Source organism: Labeo rohita, chromosome 8 (assembly GCF_022985175.1).
Source record: "Labeo rohita strain BAU-BD-2019 chromosome 8, IGBB_LRoh.1.0, whole genome shotgun sequence".
NCBI lineage: Eukaryota > Metazoa > Chordata > Actinopteri > Cypriniformes > Cyprinidae > Labeo > Labeo rohita.
In genome coordinates this window covers 4,084,277-4,109,587 of record NC_066876.1, presented here as the reverse complement: position 1 = coordinate 4,109,587, position 25,311 = coordinate 4,084,277, and the positions used below count along the sequence as shown (strand labels likewise).

The window sequence follows — 25,311 nt, the reverse complement described above, 5'->3', positions numbered from 1 at the left end:
GGATTTGTTTTAAATTGTAATAATATTTCATGGTTTTACTGTATTTTTAATCAAACTAATCCAGCCTTGATGAGTATAAGACTTTTAAGATGATTAAATAAAAAATGTATTCAAACTTTTGAATGGTAGTGTAAATATACTAGGTAGCCGTTGTTCGCAAACTGTAAACAATACTGTAAAAACTGTAAAAATATACATTTTATTTTTCATATGCACAACTGAAAAAGTGACAAAAGTGCAAGGTGTCTTAAAACAGACCAGTGTTTAAATACATCTTGCTCTTTTGTCACTTTTTCACTTGTGCATATGAAAAATAAAAGATTAATATTTTTGTTATATGTATTTGTTATATGCATTTTGTTATTGTATATTTTTTAATATTTCATATTTCCAGTGTGCAGACAATTTCTTTTTGTTCTATGCACCTGGGAACTTATTGGCTCTTCTTTTTTAGGGTGTGCATACAATTCCTGCTCAGTGTTATACTTTCAAAAGCATGCACTAGTTGCATATATAAAACATTCATTTGTTGTGCCGCCCACTTGCCTGCTTGGCCTTTCTAAGTGTTACCATAAACACATTTCTTGGTTGTTTTTACAAACTGAATCACTTGTTTTAGTTCTTTCTGTGTAAATGACAGCGTTGCTACAGATGCAGAAGCTTACCTTGCATTTAACCACAACATTCCTTTCAATTACGGCAGTTAAAAGCTCAGTAATTACAGAAAAATGCTGTGGTTCCTGATTGAGATGTTACTCGATTGAAGGGTTTGACTGTGACGTTTGCTTTCCTCACCGTCTGTAGGTATAGACCAGGGTCAGATGACGTACGAGGGCCAGCACTGGCACGCGTCCGAAGAGTGTTTCTGCTGCGCCTGCTGTCGGCTCCCTCTGCTGGGCAGACCCTTCCTGCCTCGCGGCGGACTCATCTTCTGCTCCCGCTCCTGCTCGCTCGGGGGAAGACCCAGACAACTCCGACTCCTGCGATTCTGCCCTGCAGAGCAAATCAGTGTCACACAAGACCATTCAAAACCAGCAGCGTACTTCAACGCCACGGCCACAGGGGGGAACCAGCATCACTGTCGCCACCTGCAAGAATGCAGTCAGAGCAGCTAGTACAACAACAGCCAATGGGGGACATTTTACACTGGAGAGCAAAGGTACACATTATTATTTATTTTTCTCATTAAAGCACAAGAACCAAAAAAACTAGTTACATCTCACAAAAACTACCAAACGTTATTTTATCCCAAGTCAAAAAAATATATATATACATATAAATATAAGATTTGTAATGTCTGCTTACCAAGCCTGCATTTATTCAATCCAAAGTAAAGTAAAAACAGTAAAATTGTGAAATATTTTTACTATTTAAAATAACTGTTTTCTATTTGAATACATTTTTAAAATATAATTTATTTCTGTGATCAAAGCTGAGTTTTTAGCATCATTGCTCCAGTCTTCATCTTCACTTTTGATCAATTTAAAGCATCCTTGCTAAGTAAAAGTATTAATTTTTATAATTTATCACCAAATCAGCATATTAGAATGATTTCTGAAGGAAAACCATGTTGTCTCACAATATTCTCATTTTTAATAAAAAAGAAGTAAATATTATTCAAATTAGAAAGGAGATTTGTAAAAATACATAAGTGTTATTTTTTATTTACCTTTATTTATGTTAACTGTAATATAAAATATGTATTTGTATGTATACATACATCATTTAAAAAAAGATTCTGGACAAGATGATCAGTGTTTAGGTCTTAAAATGGATTTGATTTCCTTTATTTATTTTATTTTTTATTAATAAATACTTTTTTTTAGCTTGGATGGATTAAATGAATTAAAAGTGACAGTAAAGGCATTTATAATGTTACAAAGATTTCTTTTTCAAATAAACACTGTTCATTTGAACCATTTATCAAAAAAAAAAGGAAAAAAGGTCACAAAAAAATTAAAAAGAAGAAATGTTTCTTGAGCAGCAAATCAGCATATTAAAATGATTTCTGAAGGATCATGTGATGCTGAAGACTGGAGTAATGATGCTGAAAATCCAGGCATTTCTTAGTGAAATTCACCTCCATGATGCATGTAATTGACACTGTTTGTATTCAGTGGAATCTCTAATCGTCTGCTTGTTGGTTTTGCAGGTGTTCACACTTCTTTCCATCCTATACCGAATGGCCAACCTCCACCGTATGGACAAACACACACACAACACTCACATCTGTCCTCTCCGCTCAGTCCAATAGCCAATGACAAGGAAACATTAGTTAGTGAACAACTAGGGAATCACCGGCCGGACAGTCTGGAGTTTACAGTGGAGCTGAATGGATACGCTGAATTTGGTCCTTTCCCGCCAAGCTGCACGTCTAGAGGCACTTCGACTGCAAAGGACTGTGGGAACATCATTGAAAGCGGTTGTACAGGTATGCTTGATTTTATAGAGTCAGATTCAATAGCTGCCTGAAGCTGTATTCTTACTTTGCTTCCTCTGTCATAGGAATTTCGTCTCAACTCGAGTCTTCAGAAGCATTTGTTGATCTAAATGACTCTGAGTCCTTTCCGCCTCCTCCGCCCCCTGTTTTCTTCGATCCGTCTGATTTGCCGAACCTTTCGGACTCCCCGGCCGCTGTCACCGAAGCCGAAGACGTCCCTGTCGCACCGGTCCGCAGCAGCACCGCCAGGGTCAGCTTCAGAGAGCCAATCAGCTGTAGTTATTCAGTGGAAGAGGAAGACTGGGAGGAAGAGGAACGGGTGGAGCCGGAGAGAAAAGAGGGTGAGGATGATGAGCAGGAGGAAGATGGAGAGGAAGTTGAAGGAAGTTTGGGACGCAGGTTGCGCTTTTGCACTGAAGTACCATCTCAAATGGACCTGCTGGGTAAGATCATAACACCCATTAAAACAATACGCTACTATTATAGGCTATTTAACAGCTTTTCAGCAATTTAAAAGGGTCAAAAGTTTGGAATCATTAAGTTTTTTTGGTGACACGTGAGGGAACACGTATTCACAATTAACAGAGTTTTCCCTCAATACATTCCTAATTACTGCTTATTTATAGTAAGGTAGTTGTTGTAGCAGTTTTGACATTAAACATTAAAGACATTAAACGGGTCATCAGATGCCCATTTTCCACAAGTTGATATGATTCTTTAGGGTCTTAATGAAAAGTCTATAATATACTTTGGTTAAAAATTCTCAATAGTTGTGTAAAACAACACCCGTTTTACCTTGTCAAAATCAGCTCTGCAAAAATCATCCCATTCTGTGGGGTTGTTCCTTTAAATGCAAATGAGCTCTGCTCGCCCCGCCCCTCTCCTTCTCTCTGTGGAATGACCAGCCTGTTTACTTTAGCCGCATTTAGCTGCGAAACTTGCTAACTAGCACATTATTAGGAAAGGAGAATGCAGAAATTCATAAAAAAAAAATCACAAATGATTTGTGTGAACATAGATGCATTTATGTAGATCGGGAGGCGCATTCCCTTCACAAACAAAAGTAATCTACTGCATCTTCAGCGGCTCAGATGTCTATATATTATAACCAGCGGTGCCTGAAGTGGGTATATGCTGCATTTATTCCCTGACTCTTTACAGCGGTTCACCAGTTTCAGAAATTTCTGATCGTAAAAACCTGCTTCTTTTTATTTGTAAGGTATTTTTTTCGCTATAATGTATGGTTCTGGCCACATCATCACTGTCTTTACTGGGTGTTTTTAGTGAATATTTGCAGTTATTTACCATGACTGGATGTGGTGGACTGTCATGATTTTGGCTGATGCAGGACACTACTGAATGATGTGTATCAGAGGGGTTTCAAGTGGGTATAGTTCTACGCAAAGCCGTCTGATAAAGAAGTGTATATGCCGTATACTGTACTTGCGTATACCCTCCACTACACCCCACTGATTATAACTATTCTTATATATTTACTTTTCCGCTTCATTTCATGTATCTCTTTGCTCAGTAATTAACATTCTGTATCAACGTATCAATTTAGGACTTAAACAACTATAAATATTTTGTAAATATTATAAATAATACCCGTCAATCATGTCAATAAAGCTTTGTGTTTTTCTGTAGACCTAATGTTACGTCAGTAGGTGGCGATAAATGAGCGTCTGTACTACATATTAGCAAGTTAAATAATTGACTCAGTTCACTCATTAAAATCACTGAATCATTAACAAATGAAACAGGGGAATTAAATTAATCATTCATTAGGCCTATATTTCTTCACAAATAATGATTCATTCCTCAATGAAACACCACTAATTATTATAACTTTATAATTGTACTTACTATAGATTATTATTGATTTTAAATTCACTGTAGTATTTAATACAGAGTCACTAATTTGGGCAAACAGCACTAATGACTTGTTTACGACTTGACGCTTAAAGCGGAGGACTTGCAACTCGACTTGGACTTGTCTGTCTTGACTCGAGACTTAAATGCAAAAACTCAAGACTTACTTGTGACTTGCAAAACAATGACTTGGTCCCACCTCTGATAAGAAGTAATTAGGAATGTATTGAGGGAAAACTCAAATAGTGAATATGTGTTCCCAAAATTTTAATGATTCCAAACTTTTGACCCTTTTCCATTTTTGCCATTGTTTTTAATTCCAGTACTATTTTAGTGAACTTCTCCTTTAAAATGTGTTTATAATTACTAATACACAATCAATATGCTAGTAATAGGCATGCTAATAAGCAACTAGTTAATAGTGAGAATTAGTCCCTGAACTAAAGTGTTACCAGCTTTTTTTTCTTTTTTTGTTTTTAAAAAAATGTTTTGAACAATGATAATAACAATCTTTGTTAATAATTGAGCACCTAATCATAAAATGGTGAACAGTAATTGTTTCTCATATGGACATTTGTGAAAATAAATGTACATATCACCTCAGTGATAAAACTCATGGATTCGGATGGCAATTTATTCACAGTGGAAAAGCCAGTTCTATGATCCTACGAACCCGGGAACATGCTGCTCACATGGCCAGTCACATAACTGAAATTAATTATATTTACAAATGTATTCTTATTGTGTAAAATGTTTTTAAAATACTTATTATTATTATTATTATTATGTAAAACATATTCTTATTATTCCAAGCATATTTTATAACATGTAATCCCATTTATTATTTGATTATTTAAATCTCCTGTTTAAAAATAGGAAGATAGACACGCTATAATTTTCACAACAAAACCCGCCCAATTGCTCTCAGAACTAGTCCACAAAAATACATAAAATACATGTTTTTTTGTCAGCGTTCCCCTGGTAAATTCGTATTTCAGGAGCTAAATATGACGTTATTGGGGTTGATTCAACCTGCGGACATCAAAAACAACCCGCGGAAATAGTGTTAAAATAGCCCAATTCCACAGGAAACCTGGGACTTGGCAACACTGGTTGCATTGCATACCATAGTAAAAACCCATTTTAAATGTTTACATGCTTTTCTTCTCGCTGTAATGGAGCAGTTATGAAGTATTGTTCTTTTAAACACTTTCTAGCATTTCAGTAATAAATATGCATGCAAATTACAGCAAAGTACAACAGTTAATGTACGGTGTTCGGCAGTAGTCAAAAAAGTACTAAACATTGAATTTTAAATCAATTTATTCTCATAAACTCAGAGATGTGGATTTGGACGGCAGTTAAATTACCGCACAACTTTGGTGCATTTGTCAAAAAACAGTAGGTAATTCGGCCGGGGATTTTTACGAGGGTGGTGAGGGAAAAACACAGACATCCTGGATTCAGACAGCAATTAAATCACCAACTACCCCCTGTAAATGGTGAAAATCACTTATGTCGCCATGAGAAACAATTACCGTCCAAATAGGGCTACAAAATGATTTCTGAAGGATCATGTGACACTGAAGACTGGCGTCATGATGCTGAAAATACAGATTTTGATCACAGGAATAAATTACATTTAATATTATATTTAAATAGGTGGTTTAGCATCATCTTTCACATTTGTTAGAAACGAACAAAAATTCATACCCATTTCATTTTTCATACCAAACAAAATGGTGTAATATTTTCTACCCTATTTATCTATGGAAAGTGCAACAAATGTCTTAAAAAAATATAAATAAAATACCTACTGAGCTCCCAAGCGCCCCTTGGAGGATGATGAGGTTATGTTGCAAATGCTTAAAGACTGGGTTTCCCAAACGGTGGTTTGTGAGGAAACTGCACAGGGTTTGTGAATTCACAAAAAACTAATGATTAATTCAACAGAACATAATATTAAAATAACCAATGCAGCTGTACAGTCTCATCAAACCGTGATTATCAAGTCCAGGGGTGGGGAACGTCGGTCCTGGAGAGCCGCAGCCCTGCATAGTTTTGCTTCAACCCTAATCAAACACACCTGAACAAGCTAATCAAGGTCTGAAGGGTTACTAGAAGGCTACAGACGGGTGAGTTTTTATTAGGGTTGGAGCTAAACTCGGATCTCCAGGACCGGAGTTCGCCACCCCTGATCAAGTCATACGTTGTTTAAGGAAAGACGTTTTTCGTCTAACATCATTTCAAAAAAGCTGTTGGTGTTTCAAGTCTGTACCTGATGCAGTTTTAGTCACACATTTAAGTGTTTCCTGTTTTTGGACACATGGATTCAATAGTAATGAGGCCAGACTGAAACCAGGGAGCAAAAACAAGAAATTCAAGGAGTTTATCATGTCATGATTGCTTCAGGGTATAGTTCACCCAAACAGTGCGAATTCTGTCAGCATTCACTCACCTTACAAACATGTATGACTGTGGAATGTAAAAGGTGAACTTTTGAGGAATATTCTCACAGATTTTCAGTATATTGAGTAAACCAGGACTAGGGCTGCACTATAGGGGTAAACTATTAATCACAGTTAGTTTACTCAAAACGTATAATCATGGTTATTAATCAATCACAATTTTTTTTTTGTACATTTCCTCAGAATTATTACACATTTACGTAAGCACGAATTAAGAGAATGCCACTGTGTGCTTGCAGATTCAGTCACAGCAAACAGTGCAAATGACATGTAAAAGAAAATAGGCTGTATGACACTTATATATGAGTGAAATATCTCAGTGGAGAGTGGTTACACATGGTTGCCAAGTTGGGACGATTAAATAAAACACTGTGCAGAAAATGTTTTGATTTAGGAGAAAAGCTCTGTTAGGGGGATTTAAATTCTTGACATCTGGCAACCGTGACCACGAAAGCTTGCAGAGGCTTGTTACCAATGCAAATGCTAAATGAATGAAACATTTTCAGGATAAATAACCAGTGGGAAGATATTGCAGATAATTACGCTTGTGTCGTGAGAAGCAGAAACTGATTACGATTAAAATACGATTTATCGTGCAGCCCTAATTGTCAAGCTTTAAAAAATGATTAAAAAGGTCTATATATCTTAATGTTGAGGTCATTATTCGCTGACAATCTAGAGTGAACTGGATCAGCACGTTTCATGATCACTCACCCTGGTTTTGTGAAGTGGATTAGCAGATTCACAGAAAAGATTAGACTTTGTTCATGAATCAAACATCGCTGCCGCTCCCACGAAAGTAAACCGCAGTAAGGCTGAGTAAATGACACACTCTTATTTCGGGTGAGCTATTCACACCAGGTTATAGTAAAGCGTTATGACTTTACATCAGTTGTAATCTAACTCAACCATGTTTTCTTTCAGATGGCTCATACCACCGCAGTTTCCGTCGAGGAAGCGGTGGCCACCACCCCACGGAGAAGCGGCTCAGACGCGCCCGAGGTTCACGAAGTGACAGGCCTCGTCTGGAAACCCTGGACTCCAGGGTAGAGGACCGCAGGCGGTCCAACAGCGTCCTGGACGGCAGCAGGACCGGCAGCCTTACGCTGCACTCCACCCGCTACCGCCACGAAGACTCCTGTTCCACCTGCTCCTCTTCCTCGGACTCCGAGGAGGAAGGCTTCTTTCTGGGCCAGCGCATTCCTCTGCCGCCGCAGCTGACGGGTGGAGAGAGAGCAGCAGAAGCACACAGAGAGGACGAGGACAAGAGCCGCAGAGGAAGCTTTAGGAGAAGAAGGACACAGAGTCTCAGTAGAAAAGACAAGGACAAGGACAAGGACAAGAACTGCATACTGTCCTGAGACTAAGACGTATATATGTTAAAGAATGCAGTCGAGACTCTGAACCAACAAGCTGCTCAGTCAAGAACAAAGTTTATGAGTGACATGTTGTATGATAAAAATAGAAACTATCTTACAGTCTGTGCATCTGTGTAACAGTATTTTTAGGTGATGACATATTATCCAATATCAGTTTCAGTATCAGGGTGCGTAGTCAAATCTACTGGCGTTATTATTCGGGCCAAGGAACATTTCTAATCCAAATTTTGGTTGTTGTAGGATAAGTAGAACTACAGTTTCTAAATTTATACGAGAGAACTAGGTGAACTAATTTCATTTTACATTTATTTACAGTTAAAGGCCTGTTTCTCATCACAAATATTCAGCACAAAATTCACTCCAATTTTGGCATGCAGTTCATTTGTTCAATATGGAAGCTTGTTTCCACCACTGAATTAAAATTAAAAAGGTAATTCTGATGCTTTCTCTCACTATTCTGACTTCTGACTATTCTGATCTCACAATTGTGACTTTTGTTTTGCAAGTTACAAAGACACAATCTCTTGTAAAGCCAGAATTGTGAGATATATATAAAAAATAATAATAATAATAATAGAACTGTGGCATATAAAATTGCAATTGTGAAAAAACGAGATAAAAATCAGAATTGGGAGGAAAAAAAAAAAACAAGAATTGGGAAAAAAAAAGAATTGGGAGAAAAAAAGTTAGAATTGTGGCATATGAACTTGCAATTGTGAGAAAAAAATCTGAATTGCGAGAAAAAAAGTAAGAAAAAAACAGAATTGGGAGAAAAAATAGGAAAAAACTCAGAATCGGGAGGAAAAAGTTAGAATTGTGACAAACTTGCAATTGTGAGAAAATAATCTGAATTGCAAGAAAAAAAAGTAAGAAAAAAGCAGAACTGGGAGAAAAAAAGTTAGAATTGTGACATAAACTTGCAATTGTGAGAAAAAAAAATCAGAATTGTGAGAAAAAAGTTTGAATTGTGACAAACTTGAAATTGTGAGAAAAAAATCTGAATTGCAAGAAAAAAAAAAAACAGAATTGGGAGAAAAAAAGTAAGAAAAAGAATTGGGAGAAAAAAAGTTAGAATTGTGACACTTGCAAATGTGAGCAAAAAATCTGAATTGCGAGAAAAGAAGTAAGAAAAAAACTCGATATAAACTTGCAATTGCAAGAAAAAAAAAATCAGTATTGCAAATTTATATCTTTATTTCTCTTAATTGCGAGTTTATATCCTGCAATCTTGAGTTTATAACTCGCAATTGTGACTTACCTCATAATTCTGAGGAAAAAAGGCAGAATTGTGAGATAAATAATCACAGTTACCTTTTTATTCAGTGGTGGAAACGGGCTTTCATAGTTTCGAACAGTAGGGTAGACGAATTAATGAAATACAATTTCACTCAGTATGTGGCACTTACAGAAAAGCTGAATTACTCCAGCACAAAAAAAATTCAACTTTCCGTTACCGTTCTGTTCCGTTGACATTCGCTTGTCGCAAAGAAAGCAAATCAAAACAGTATTGACATGTTTTCTAACAGCAGTCCAGATTTTTGTATTTATTATGGTGTTTATGAAACAACACCAAATGCTTAGACAAGATTGCCGCTTCTGGATTCTTCCTCTGCTACTCACTGTTGCTCACAAAAAGTTTTTGCTAATGTGACAGCAGCGACTTTGTGCATGTGACAAAAGTGTCAATGTTACTGGTTGGCCAGCTTTATTCGCAGTGCAAAATAGAAATTAAAACACTTATGTGTACAAAAAAATTGTGTCAGTCTGAACAGATGCAAATTAAATTGTTTATCGCACCAGATTTTTGCGACAAATATGTCTTGGTGTAAACAAACCTGGAATGAAAGCCGAGGTAAATGTGTTTAAACTGGAATATAAGCATACTCATCAGTAATGTGCTACTTTGTTGTCACATGACCTCAAAAATGGTCATCTTATGTTTTTATCTGAATTTGTAAAAATGTCTTTTGGAAGTCAAATAATGAACAAGTTGTTAAAAATCACAGATGTGCAATTACATTGAAAGTGTGTGGTCAAATCAAGCACAGTGCAACGTGGGATGAATTACCCAGTGTTTACCCTACTAAAAAATGAACATTTTGACAAATTATGTCTATGTATGACAAATATCCCATGCATAAGGAACATATTTATTGTATGAACAGTATACAGTGGTTGCATGCTATTCACACAGCCTGTGTGCTAATGAGAGATCATTCCCGTTATTCAGCAAAACCAGTTAAAAATCATAGAAATTAGTGTTTTTTATATATATATTCAGTGTTGGGGAAAGTTACTTTTAAAGTAATGCATTACAATATTGCATTACTCCCTAATAAGTATATAATCAAATCACTTACTTTTTATGGAAAGTAATGTGTTACTTTACTTTTGCGTCACTTTTTCACATCTTGCCTGGGCTTGGTTGCTTGTTTGTTTTTAATTTAAAAAAAAGTTATATTTTTGGCAAATCTAAAAGCCCTTTTACACAAAGTGAAACAAATAAGCCTTAGGCTGAAGGAAATAATTTCATTATTGCAGGTTTACGTCATATTCTGAGTTTGCATCTCACTGTTTTGATTCATTTTGAGGAATACTGAATTGTTTTGTGCAAGTGAGATGAGTAAATGCATGTTCACATTTAGTCTAGAACTACAGTAACATCATGTTCACACAGTGCACACAACACATCTGCACTTATTCCCGATTTCTCTCAGCATGGAGAGCTGTCAGTCAATAAAATGGGAAAACAAAGTAACCGGCCTTACTTATTTAAAAAAGTAGCTTGCATATTTTCTTGTAAATTAAAAAGTAATGTGTTACTTTACTAGTTACTTAAAAAAAGGAATGTGATTACTAAGTAACTTGAGTTACTTGTAATGTTACACCCCCAACACTGGTTATATCAGTCACTTAAGTTCCACATCTACTAAAGCCATAGAACAAGTTAAATTGTTATATGCTAAATCTAAAACAAACTACTTTCACAGGTAAACAGCTGTTGCTTGTTTGACTGGTTTGGAGAGGGCTGTGTAATTTGCACTTGTTTAAGGTTTTACTATGCGAAACTTATTGAAATGCAAACACAGTGTTGTGGAGTTATTGTATTCGAGTGTGTACTAGAAACAGAAAGTCAAAAGTCTACTGCAGGCCGCCATATAACAGAATATGGGAAAATATCATCTTTATCTTCTCATCAACTGTATTATATGTAAATATTGGCATTTCAAACCTCTCTGTGTGTAAATGAGAGTTTAAATAAAGACACGTGACTTTCACTTTGTGTTTTGAAGAAAAAAAAAGATCAAAGGATTGTATGTATTTTTATAAACAACGGTGATGGTTTTATATTCTTGTCAAAATGATTTTTGGGTTAATATAATTTTTAGAAACTTTAAAAAGTTATCTTTTTGATTGAGAAAAATAAAACACTTGAACCTACACATTACATTCTTTTTTAATGTATTTAAAGTAATTTTGGTAACATAAGGTTAATTAGTTAACATTAGTTAACTACATTAGTTAATATTAACTAAGAATGAACAATACTTCTCCAGCAATTATTAACCTTAGTTAATGTTAATTTTTAGTATTTACGAAGTTGTGTTTGTTAACATTAGTTAATGTACTGTGAACTAACATGAACAAACAATGAACGACTTTTATTAACTAAGATTAGCATAGATCAGGGGTGGCGAACTCCAGTCCTGGAGAGCCGCAGCCCTGCAGAGTTTAGCTCCAACCCTAATAAAACTCACCTGTCTATAGCTTCCTAGTAACCCTTCAGACCTTGATTAGCTTGTTCAGGTGTGTTTGATTAGGGTTGAAGCAAAACTGCAGGGCGGAGGCTCTCCAGGACCGAGGTTCGCCACCCCTGGCATAGATTAAAAAATAGTGTAATAAAAGTTTCTTCATTGTTCATTTGTTAGTTAACACATTTATTTTAAGGTCTGATTCTCACTGTTAACTAGTTGCTTTTTAGCATGCATATTACTAGCATATTGTCTGTTTATTAGAACTTGTTATGTACATATTAACGTTTTATTCTGCACGACCATATTCTACATCCTTAATCCCACCCAATAACAACTACCTGACTAACTGTTAAAGGAGAAGTCCACTTCCAGAACAACAATTTACAAATAATGTACTCACCCCCTTGTCATCCAAGATGTTCATGTCTTTCTTTCTTCAGTCTTAAAGAAATTGTTTTTTTTTTTTTTTTTTGAGGAAAACATTTCTGCATTTTTCTCCATATAATAGACTGATATGGTGAACTTCCAAAATGCAGTTTAAATGCAGCTTCAAACGATCACAAACGCGGTTGTAATGATCCCAGTCGAGGAAGAAGGGTCTTATCTAGCGAAACGATTGGTTATTATTTTAATAAAAATAACACAATTTATGATAACACTTTAGAATATGGTACACTTATTCACTAGTAACTACGATTTTTCCCTCAATAAATTACTAATTTGCAGCTTATTAATAGTTAGTAAGTTAGTTGTTAAGTTCAGGTATTGGGTAGGATTAGGGATGTAGAATAAGTTCATGTAGAAAAAGGCGTTAATATGTGCTTAATTAGTACTAATAAATGGCTAATATTCTAGTAATATGCATGCTAATAAGCAACTAGTTAAGAAACTGTAAAATGTAACTAAGTGTTACCCAATTTATATACTTCTTAACATCAAACATTTGTCTTGTCTTGCTCTCCATGAACTCTGTGTATTCCGGTTCATGTCAGTTAGTGTATGTCGAAAAACTCCCATCTCATGTTCTCCCTCAACTTCAAAGTCGTCCTATATCGCTGTTTTACCTTTTTTGTTAAGGGTGTTTGATCTTCTTTGCATTTCCACTTTGCAAAGACTGTGTCAGTACTTCTGCAGCGATGTAGGATGATTTTGAAATGATTTTTGAAGTTGAGGGAGAAAATACGATTGGAGTTTTGTCTTGAGTCAGAAAACACAGAGTTCAGGGAGAGTAAGACAAGATGAGCGTTTGACATTAAAAAGTATTTAAATTGAATTTAATGAAAATAACCAATCGTTTCGCTAGATAAGACCCTTCTTCCTCGGCTGGGATCATTTACAACCACAATGGGATCATTTGAAGCTGCATTCAAACTGCATTTTGGAAGTTCAAACTTGGGGCACCATATCAGTCCATTATATGGAGAAAAATGCTGAAATGTTTTTCTCAAAAAACAATTTCTTTACAACTGAAGAAAGAAAGACATGAACATGGATGACAAGGGGGTCATTATCTGTAAATTGTTGTTCTGGAAGTGGAGTCTATTTTGGCAAAAGCCACAGTTAATGGTTTGTTAATAGCGAGAACTGAACCTTAAAATAAAGTGTGACCACCTAATGTTTACAAATGATGCCTTATTGTAAAGTGTTCCCATAATCTTTTAAGGCACTAAGAAACAATTATTACACTCATATCCTGTTTTTATCATGCAATTTTAAAGTTTGTAAATAACACTACAAATCAGAAATACCTACACTGTATAAGAATTCCAAGATTTAGACAATATATTGTCTTCTCAAAATAATTGACTAGCAACTAATTTGATGTCAAATGTCTTTTCTCTACATACAGCGTCACTTAGAGATTCCAGACAAAAGGTGGCATAAGAATATTCTCAAGGCAAAGGTTGCTTTTTTTTCTTTCAGTGATCAGGTGACTCAAAGGGCATACGGGACATACTTCCTGGAGCGTGAATGAGTTTCTGATTGGACGGGACAAGAAAAAAGCGCAGGAGGAGTGTTTGAGAAGAGTCAAACCAGTCTGGCAAGTTTTACTTTCTCCTCAACACAAACACACGCGTGCACCATCTGCCTTGCTTTCTTTCTGCTCTCTGACACACAAAAGACATTACTGAATGAATTCAGTCTCTGTCCTACCTGAATTAAACTTTAGAGATTAGAGGGAAAACCAGCGCTGTTGAGTTTCCTGAAAAAGTCACAGGTATGTTTGGTCGTGTGCGTACTCTGTCTGTGTATGTCTCGGTGTGATTTTAAACAGTGTGACTAACATATAGTTTACTACACTCTGTTATCTACTTTTGTCTCGTTCTAATTCGCGGTAACTGTTGTTTTGGTTCTAGACATTAGCCTGGATCATGTAGAGACATGCCGTATCCTGTCCCTGGAATCTATAAGTGAAATCCTGTGTTCTGTTTATTTGTGTTGACCTTGTTTTTTTTCTTGCCTTAAGGGATTGATTTCATATTTACTTGATCTTCTAACCTTGCTGTTGTGTTTAAAACAAGTATTTAGAAATATAGATAAATGAAGAGTGAGGTCAGAAAGGCTGACTGACTGATGGAGACAATGGGAGAGCAGAGAGGATGAAAAGATGGAATAATATACGGATCGTAAGAGACGGGAAAGGATAGACTACACTGTGCACTTTAACCTTAGGCGCAGTGCTGGCTGTTACATTAAAGGAATGATAAACACTTAAACAGTGAGCTGGTATGTTATTGGCAGTACGTTTCCTCTTAAGTGAAAGTACCTTTCCATTGATAAAAGCAGCACAGCTGTCATTTATTAACAACATTGGCCAGAAATCCAGTTTGATATATCAAAAAGTCCCTCAGGTTAACCAGTGACTTCTGGTTGAAGTCACATTCCTAGGTGGGCATGTGATTTTCACAATCTTGGACAAATACTTTCATATCAGTTATGTTGGTTTGCTAAATGGAAGGGCAGTGAAATAGGCTTTCGGTGTGATTTACAGTTATTTTAGGAAGTGTTCAATTAATAATTTCTTTAAAAATCAATTAAGTGAACGTTAGTTCCATCAACATGCAAGTAGAAAGTGGTATCCTTTTAGCCACTGCTAATGGAGACTTGTGATAATGGCTTCATAATGGCTTCAAGCCATCCTACATCAACAAAGAGCTCATTAGTGGTGTTTGCTAAAGCAAGCATCACAATTGTTAATGCTCATACTTAAGGACAGGAACAAACCTATAGCCCCTATAAAAAGTGTTTATATGGAAGTGTAACCATTTGTGTTACAGCCATGAAAGCTCACATTTGAGAGTTTTGCGATCGATTTTGTAAGCAGTTAAAGTCATTTTAAATAGCAGACGATAAAACTGATAAAAGAAAATCCCATAGACTTGCTTAAGGAAAGACCTTAGCCATACCCTTACAAAAATTAACCATGGTTTTACTACATGTAAAAACCATGTTTACCACAAATTTACCATGGACTTACCACAGATGGCATTTAAAGTAAAACTGTAGTTATACAAATTGTAATCAATACACCTGGAGATCGACTTTCCTGCAGAGTTTAGTTCCAACCCTAATCAAACACACCTGTCTGTAATTATCAAGTGCTCCTTGAGATCCTAATTAGCTGGTTCAGGTGTGTTTGGTCAGGGTTGGAGCTGAACTCTGCAGGAAAGTCGATCTCCAGGAACAGGGTTGAGCACCCCTGATATACACTATAAAGCACTGCTCATTTTCTGTCCTCGCGACCTCCCGCTCTGCACATTTTGTATGCACCTCTCATTACTTTAGGCATTTGTTCTATTTGACCATGAGTGCCTGAGAAGTGGACACTCAAGTACTATAGAAACATATTAGCTGAGCTCCCACGCATTTTTTTTAGATAATTATGGGCCATTATTTCGAAGCATAACCCATGAGATATGTCCACCCTGTCATGGACATATATATTACTGTTAAATACGTTTTCATTGCAATATTAACATGCAAATGATTTGATGCGAATGATAAATGCAATATTAAGATGCAAATGAAGGTATAATGTCGCTTTCATAAACAGGGTTATTTGTTTGCTTTCAAATTATAACTGCATAAAAGATTTTATGTAAACATATTTTTAAAGAAATACAATTTCTTTCTTATTTGTAGAAAACTGTGATATTTGGATGCAGTTTTTTGTTTGCATGTTATTGCCCCCACACCCAGCTATTGAACACACTGGATTATACAGAAATGATTGAGATATTATTTTAAATATTATTTTAAAATATCAATATGACAGGGTGGACCAGTACATGACGGGGTGGACGCATGACAATTTTATTATTTATTACATTCTCAATCACATTTCATTTTAGCTTTTATCAGTATTAGCTACAAAAGTCCACCCTGTCATGTGTATGTCCACCCTATCGACAAGTTGGACATTTTGAGCATCAATTAGCATATTAGCTTACAACAAACTGTGACTAGCTAAATAGTTAGTCTGGTTGTTAAAGAGAATTTGATATATTTAAACCTGCATATTTCAAGAACACTGTATTCTAATCACTTTCAGCAAATTTTATGCCGACAGGGTGGACATGTTAAGCTTAGGAAAAGCAAGTAAGCAAACTCATACGAAGAAAATTTGTCAATTTAAAAGTCACCAACTTACTCAGCTCAGCCGCTGAAATTCCCACCACTGAAGAGACTAAATAAACTGTTGTCCAAATGTCACTAAAGGGGACGGCCTTTTCTTAAATCATTCAAGGGACATGGACAAACTCTTCTTTTTTATTAAATCAAAATACCATTTGTATTACTAACAGATCAATACACTCAAACTGAGAAATCTCTTATTTAACAAAATATTTATAGGAGAGCAAAGTTTTAAAATTTTACGATTTGACGATTTTCTACTCTCATTCAAATTTAATAAGCAGTGCATGGGACATAGTAAAATAACACGCATCCTCATACACAAAACTTAAAAAAAAAAAAAAAATAGAAAATGTATTTAAAGAGTCAAGTCATGCTTTTGTTATGAATATTAAATCCTAGCCTAATATAACACACCCTTTCACAGTCATTTTTATGTTATCATGGTGAATGAGTTATGTACAGAACACCAAAAGACACCCTACAGTGATACGGACTCATACGTATCATTCAAAGGACATTAAAGTGTGCGAGACATGAATTTAAAGGAGTCATGAACTGAGAAACCAAAATCCCCTTGATTGTTTGACATATAAGAGGTCATTGTACTATAAAAACATCCAAACTTTGTTGTTAGTCTAAAAACAACTTATATTAAAGGCAGTCTGCCAAAATGGCAGCTTTTGGAATGTTTCTGCGTATGATGTAATGGATAGATAAGCACCGCCTCCGCAGATCAACATCACTGCCTCTTTAGCCCCGCTCAGCAATTCACACATATAATTCGACGTGGGATTTTCAAAAAGATTGAAACTAAAAGGCAATGCTGTGCCGCCTATATTGTTTTTTCATGTAAAAATCTTAATAACATTATTAGTGGACCTCAGAGAACAGTACAAAATAAAAAAATAAAGGCAGTTCATAACATACGCTGTGCGAGATGGCCAAAAAATTATCATAGTTTTTTTCATATCAGTCGATATGAAATTTAAAATTATAATGATAATGAAATTAGTGATTATCACGAAAAATGTCACATTTTTAGTTCTTTCAAGTTTAAAGGCAGATTTCTGCTACAATGTGACAGTTATAAAAACCAGACATTAATTGTGGCTTTAAAATATTCTTTATGGTCAGAACATGACAAACAGTTCATGTTTTTTGAATTCTTCAATTTTCATTTTTCCTTAACAAAATAAATATCATAATACAAAAAATAATTTCTTAGTTTTGCAAGTTGAGTAATACTGTTTCAAATCAATAAACAAGTTTGTTACCTGATGATGATGATGATGATGATGATAATAATTATAATAATAATAATAATAATAATAATAATTTTTTATAATAATAATAATAATAAACATTTGTCTCATTTGATAGTAGCTTGAGTTAGGATGCAGATGTAGATTTATGTTCATTATCAAAATCATAAAAAACAAACAAACAAAAATACTGTAATATTATTCCATTACTCCTCCTTCAATACATCTAATACTTGTCTACATTAATAATATAATACAATTCAACACAAATATACCCACATTTCTGACACAATACTACTGTGCAGTTAGTGCTCCTTTCTGTGGGTCTCTTTCTCCTTCTCCCAAAACAGCTTATAATACCGTTTTAGCAATTAAAATAGTTCAGTTTTGTAAAGTGATTATACCTTTAATAATTCAGAAAGAGAAGCATCGAACTTAATGCAAACATATTCAAGACACATTGCTGTGACATTAGGAATACCGACATAGACGGAAAGCTGATGTTTTCTCTTATATTAAGAGCAAACTAAGAAAATTACAACAAACCTTAACGTTTCAATATCTAAAAGCACCGGCGTTTCAAATAATAGCACCAGTGTTGGTGGGGCGGGAGCTCACTGTGGTTTGTGGTATATGTATATATTTTTTCTTTGTCATATTCATGAATTGTGATTTATGATTTTTAATGAAGTATTCGTTTTGAAGAATGTTTGTATATTCCTTATGATGAACATTCATTAGCCTATCGTATTTGTTATGAAGTTTTAAGAAATTTTATGAAGTTAAAGGTTAAGAAAGATTTGAATTAGCCTGTAGTCTATAGATAGATCTGACATAAATGTAGGCTATAGCCTACTTTCTTCAACTGCAGAAAAAAAGAAACCATGTAATATGCAGTGTTAACTTATGAATTAAATGAAAGGGATGAAAGGATCTCAATTGGAACACAGTTCATGCATTAAAACCACTGGTTTGTAGTGATTTAAACTGGTTGACATTGTGGTTGCTGCAAAATCAGAATTTGAATTGATGTGACCACTCGTAATCCACCAAACTTCCACCACAGTTCTCCTGCCCTAAGTATGGTTAGTGAGCCATGCTCTGAAATCAGTGTGTGAAACAGTTTACAATCATACCACACTAAATGGTGTTCTATTGGAATCCTACTGGTGCTGTTACTTGCCAGCCATATGCTGGAAACGTGCTTATCTACTTGTGACATGTGAAATGCTTATCAGCATGTGATGTAATAAATACTGTGTCTGGGTTTAAAACTTAAGTCAGTTTCAAGTGACATTAGTATCTCAACAGCTGTTTATGACCACTATTCATATATTGCACACCTTTAATCTAAGAGCATGTTTACACCTGGTCACTTCTTTTGCTTTCTCTGATCGGATAGCTATCCAATTGTGAAAAGACCAGGGGTAAATGCCTTTCCGAAACACTTTCGAGATGCATTTAAATCCGATTACTCAAATCACTTCAGGAGTTTGTCTGGGCCGCATTCCAGACAAAACTGGACAAGTGTAAATGCATCTGGTTGTTGAAACCACATATGCAAATTTTACTCCTCCCAAAATATTAAAATAAACTTGTGAAAGTGTTTTATAGGCTATATGGCATGTTATAGTCAGATAAGTCAGCACTTATGCAACAAGCATCACCGCGGATGAGTAGCTGAATGTCTCTTCAGGAATCACACAAATTAAACAAAGTAAGTTGAAGATGCTCAGCACACAATCATCTTCATTAAAAGTCACGAGACTACCTATCTTTCCAGTGCTGATGCCGTACTCTCTCCTGTTGCAGTCTTTGGCCTTGAAATTAGCTGATAATGAATAAAATGCAGCACTTATCTTTTGCTTTCAATGACGTGAAGCTCAGGAATTGAAGATTGGATTTATATCCATTTTGCGATGACACATTCATATGGCCATGTGTAAATGGAAACGATCAGAAAAAACACATGACCAGGTGTAAATAGGCCCTAAGAGTTTAAAAACAGTGTACACAACATTCTTTAAGCATCCGAGAAACCAATATTTTCATGAATGATTTTAAAAAAACAATCACTGTCTGGCTAAATAATATTTCACTACTGAGATAAAAAGCTTAAGACTACGATTTTTCAGTATTATTACAGCACAACATTAGTACTGTTATTTGCTTTTGTGATCTGAAGGAGCATTTGGACCCCAAAAATGTGACGCACAAGATCAGACAAAGGGATAGTTCACTCAAAATGAAAATTCTGTCATCATTAAACCAACCTTAAACTGTTCTAAAGCCATATAAATTTCCTTTTTTCCTGTTGAACATAAAATAATATATTTTGAAGAATGTGTACTCTAAAAAATGCTGGGTTAAAACCAACCATTATTAGGTTATTTGTGTAAATATTAGATGGAACACATGCTGGGTTATTTTGACCCATTTGCTGGGTTGTTTTTTGACATCCTATTAAAGGTTTTACATTTTAAATAAAAGTGCACTCTAAAGTGTTTTTATATATATACTGGACAAAAATAGTTCATAGACAATATTTTTATTCAATGTCAAGTCAGTCTTTTACAAAGTCTTACAAAGATCTTCAAAAACAAGGTTTTAAGACATGACAGCAGGAGCAAGAGCAGCCAATGGGAATCTAAGGGATGAAAACTATTATCAGTAGGCTGTTCCAGTTTATTAAAAGACTTGTATTCATGATGTATCTTATATTCATGTTTGAAAAGTTACAGCAAAAACAGCTTCACCTCATGCCATCTTGTCTGACCGACATTTAAGTTTCCACCCATCAAACGCATAGCGCAACCACAGCTGCAACAATGGCACACGATCAATAGCACTCTTATTGAGGTCAGTAGAGCCCACGGAAACTTTGTTACATATAACAGCAATGTAGCGTCGTGTTTCAGCCCTGGTTGTGAATTCGTTTAGCACTCCAAGCAGACTTTGTTGGGATGTATATTAAACAAAAAACGGAAATACAGGGGTTGGACAATGAAACTGAAACACCTGGTTTTAGACCACAATTACTATGGTGTTGGGCCTCCTTTTGTTGCGAAAGCAGCATCATTTCGTCTTGGGAATGACAAATACAAGTCCTGCACAGTAGCCAGAGGGATTATGAGCCATTCCTCTCGCAGGTCACTATGTGATGCTGGTGAAGATTTGCTGCTCCAAAACAACCCAAAGTGGCTCAATAATATTCAGATCTGGTGACTGTGCAGGCCATGGAAGATGTTCAACATCACTTTTATGTTCATCAAACCACTCTGTCACCAGTGTTGCCGTGTGTATTGGTGCATTATCATTCTGATACATCGCACCACTTTCAGGGTACATTGTTTGAACCATGGGGACAAGAGGTTTTACCCAGTTTGGCACAGACTACCCAACATTGGGTTACACTAACCAAGCGCTGGGTATGTGTGTAAGGGGGTTTATCAATTGTTTTGATAGTAAAAACAACCCAGCAGCTGAGTTACAGAATAACTACCCAACACCTGGGTAAAAATATTTAAAAATATCCCAATAAAATGACCCAACGAGCTGAACCCAGCATTTGGGTTAAAAAAAATAACCCAGCATTTTAAGAGTGCAGAAAAAAACTACCCAGAACCTGGGTTAAATGTTAAAAATAACCCAATTAAGTGACCCAACAAGCTGAACCTAGCATTTGGGTTAAAAAAAAAATTTAAAAAAAAAATAGAGTGCAGAAAAAACTACCCAGCACCTGGGTAAAAGTGTTAAAAATAACCCAATACAATTACGCAACTGGCTGAACCCAGCATTTGGGTTAAAAACAAATAAAAGGAGTAACCCAACATTTTTTAGAGTGCAGAAAAACTGTTTGGTTACCCACATTCTTTAAAATATCTTCTTTAGCAACACTTAGCAACAATCTAGCCACATTCTAAAAACCGAACACACATTGCAGTGCACTGGCAACCACCCACAAACAACGCCCTAACATTGTGGTTGGTGACTTGCGCAGGCAAGCACCACTCATGAAAATACAATTACTATTGCAGTCATTAAAAGTGTGTATATGGAGTAAACTGTCTATCATCATGTCTAGTTGCAATTGTCTGTTTATCATAATTATCTCTGTTCCCCCAGGACTTAAAACATGAATCCAGTGTCTCCAATGCATTAATGTGGAAGTGTACTCTGCCTGCAAGCCCATTCATCTACTTCTGAACAAACCAGTGCCAAGGATGTCAACTGACACTCTCCAGCCATCTTCACGGAGAATAATAAAGCTGGCTGTAACTCCTGCCCCACCAAGTCGCAACCCAGAACTCGGCTGTCCAGTCAAATCATCTCCAGGGATACGCAAACCAAGTGCGGTGGAACGTTTGGAAGCAGACAAGGCCAAGTATGTCAAGAGCCAACAGGTGGCTTTGAAGAAGCAGCAACCAGTTATTTGTCCCTCCAACAATAGCCAGAGTGGACAAGCTGCTCAACAGCCTTCAAGGAAGATCCCTGCAAGACCTACAAAGTCTGAAACGCCACCTCTTATCCTGGAACATCTTTGCAAGTTGATTGATGGAGTCAGCGATGCCACCGTTCCAGTCATTTCTACACAACCCAACAACTCTAATACTACAGATTTATGCAAGGCCGCCTCTCCAACAGTGGAAGAACCTTCTGTTGGGTCGACTTCAGTAAGTCAAGGAAAAGCTGCAGTAGAGGCCTCAGGGGCGAGCGGATGTCCCACCATGACGGTGCGGAGAGTTGACGTCAAGCCGCAGTTACCTCAGATGAGGATGGCCGGTAGACCACAGCTACAGAACCGGCCACCGGTGCAACAGACCATGCCGCAGGTCCCAATACAACTTCTGCGCTTGCTTAGACCGTACACACCATCAAATCAGCAGCCAATTGACTTCAAAAGGCTCCGCAATGTCACACAAACAAATGGGACCCGAGGAGCTGTTAAATCACCAAACTGTGCCGTGTCAACCTCACCTTCCTCGAAATCCCCAACTAGCCCACCTCCACCGCTTCCCATAAAACCAACCACAGAAGCATTATCGTGTCCCTCACCGACCCCGCTTACTCCAAACTCCATATCTTCACTAGCCAAGAATGACTTCCAGTCTCCGCCATCTCCAGCCATCACTCAGCACTCCTCAACAAGCTCCAGGAAGCGTCCTTCACTGACACGTTCAAAATCTGATGTCAGCGACTGCTTTTCACGGGCTGGAGCAGAGCTTGAGCGCTTCTTTAATTATTGCGGCCTGGACCCATCGGATTTACAGGAGTTAGCAAGACCGGGTTCTGACATTGTGTCTGTTTCACGTCTACGTAGTGCCAGCGCCCCGGCATCCGAGCGTTCGGCTGAGGTTGAAGATGAGGAAGAAGAAGCAGCAAAAGATGAACGTCCTGCTTACGGTGTTTCCGTCATTGAGAGAAATGCTCGAGTGATCAAGTGGCTGTATGGGATGCGCCAGGCCAAAGAGAGTCCCAAAGTGGCTAATATGTAACCGACAACAAGGGACTAACAAACCACCACTATTCAGACTGCAATCAAATACAAAATGCTTACTTTCCCATTCAGTATTTTGTCAAATATCCATATACTTTAGAGTTGACTAGTTGAATCTGCGTGCATGTCATATATGACAGCTTACGCTCGGTGGTCAACTGTGTTCTCAAACAATAGCTAAGCATGTGTGGTTGCACTGTTATGGTGACCACTAATAAGCTTTCAAACACAATGTATTTTTTGCATTGTTGTCTTTTTCACCAGTGAAATTAAACAATGGCAGGAGTTTTGGTGGAGATGTTTAAAACTGATGCACGAACAGTTATTTATGTCATCCAAAAAAATCATTTGTTTTAATGCCGATCTAAGCTTTAATGCTTGTTTTAATATCTTGCATCTTGTCATGTGATGAAAAAAAAAAACATGTGAATATTTTTATTGATTGCCGATGTGTTAAAACTCATTGGTCCACTAAGTCACCTCAGATCTTCATTATGAGATTGAAACTTTGACATGTCGTTAGTATTTGGTACATTGAGTCCAATGGTACACTGTGTTAGTATGGGTATGGTTTGTCATTAAATGGCAGACCAAAAACCAGTGTTGTACACCATACACCGTTTTAGCAAACTGATCTTAAAGAATGGGAATAAACATGACTTTACCCCAGAGCATTTCTGTTTTGTCAATGTATGAAACAGTTTGGTCTGTAACAAGTACAGTTGCTTCAATTAGGGTTGGGTGAAAACTGGTGTTTCCTCTGGCATAAAAATAGCATTTAAAAGAATACAGTATTTGAAGGTCACAAGTTTTTTTTTTTTTTTTTTTTTTTTCTGTTTTCACTTAATCATCATTTCCTGTTATTATGGCCAGGAAAACTGTGGGGGATGTAGTTACTTTTTTAGACCATGGTTTTAACATTGCTACTGTACATTTCCATCAAAGTTGTGGAAAACCTTGTTTTTTGTGCAAGGGCAAAGTGATGAAAATGGATCTCTTTAAATCTCCAGTTAATGGGTTAGACTTTCTCAAAAGAGAAGCTGAGAAGGTTTGGTTCCTGTGGACATGACTATAGCTGAATTGCTTGTAATAACTTGTAGCATGACAAACTAAAAAGGATTCTTCAACCTTGAATAGAACTATGTAATTCTGTGTCCAACCTACTATAAATGAAACTGGCCATTTGCAGTGTTTAAATGATAAATAATGCACACTTTTATACCCATAATGATTTGTGTCATAGTGTTAAACTGACAATTTATGACAATTATGGTAATTTATTGGGTGAATATTTGGCAAAATCTTAATTAATATTCAATTTAATTTTAATTTTACAGTAAATGTAATTATTGATCTTGATTGTTTTAATAAATAAATATTATTCATATTACATTAGATATTTTCATATTATATATTTTACTGGTAACACGTTACAATAAGGTTCATTAGTAAACATTAGTTTACTACATCAGTTAACATGAACTAAGAATGAACAATGTTTCTACAGAATTTATTAATCTTTTTTAATGTAAATTTTAACATCTACTTATGCATTTTAAAATCAAAAGTTGTGCTTGCACTGCGAAATAACATGAACAAACAATGAACAACAGTATTTTCATTAACTAACATTAACACAGATTAATAAACAAAGTACTAAATGTATTGTTCATTGTTTGTTCATGTTAGTTTATACATTCACAACTAACATTAACTAATGGAAACATTGTAAAGTATTTTACTTTATTATTTTTAAAAGACAATTGAGTTGGTTCTATTTTTTTCTGGTGTATGGTATTTATACTCTTGTCCGAACTGACGGAAACTAAAAACAAAACAAACAAACAAACAAACAAAAAACAATTAAGTAAAGTAAACATTAACTGATTTTTTTTTTCATTATTTCAGCCAAGGAACATTTCTCATTTAGTTTAACTTGATGTATTTTTATACCTAAAATAAAAATAAAATGATATAGACATATTTAAAAATACTACTAC

General features: G+C 35.9%; 2 protein-coding genes across 2 annotated transcripts in view; both read left to right on the top strand.

Moving 5' to 3' along the window:
* Positions 1 to 8,798, top strand: part of prickle3 (prickle homolog 3) — a 58,748-nt gene extending 49,950 nt beyond the window's left edge. Inside the window, 5 exon segments of the mRNA XM_051118143.1 lie at positions 805 to 953; positions 955 to 1,159; positions 2,153 to 2,431; positions 2,506 to 2,883; positions 7,705 to 8,798. Coding sequence (XP_050974100.1) covers positions 805 to 953; positions 955 to 1,159; positions 2,153 to 2,431; positions 2,506 to 2,883; positions 7,705 to 8,141 — 1,448 coding nt within the window. The 3' untranslated portion in view covers positions 8,142 to 8,798.
* Positions 8,799 to 13,926: 5,128 nt separating this feature from the next.
* On the top strand, positions 13,927 to 24,510 carry fam110a (family with sequence similarity 110 member A). The gene is made up of 3 exons (XM_051118119.1): positions 13,927 to 14,132; positions 14,272 to 14,321; positions 21,940 to 24,510. The coding sequence occupies exon 3, from the start codon at positions 22,038 to 22,040 to the stop codon at positions 23,307 to 23,309; it is 1,272 nt and encodes a 423-aa protein (XP_050974076.1). The 5' UTR covers positions 13,927 to 14,132; positions 14,272 to 14,321; positions 21,940 to 22,037; the 3' UTR covers positions 23,310 to 24,510.
* Positions 24,511 to 25,311: the final 801 nt, after the last annotated feature.

Excerpts from the sequence above, each read along its gene's own strand:
- fam110a (XM_051118119.1), top strand. The coding sequence starts at position 22,038 with ATGTCAACTGACACTCTCCAGCCATCTTCACGGAGAATAATAAAGCTG.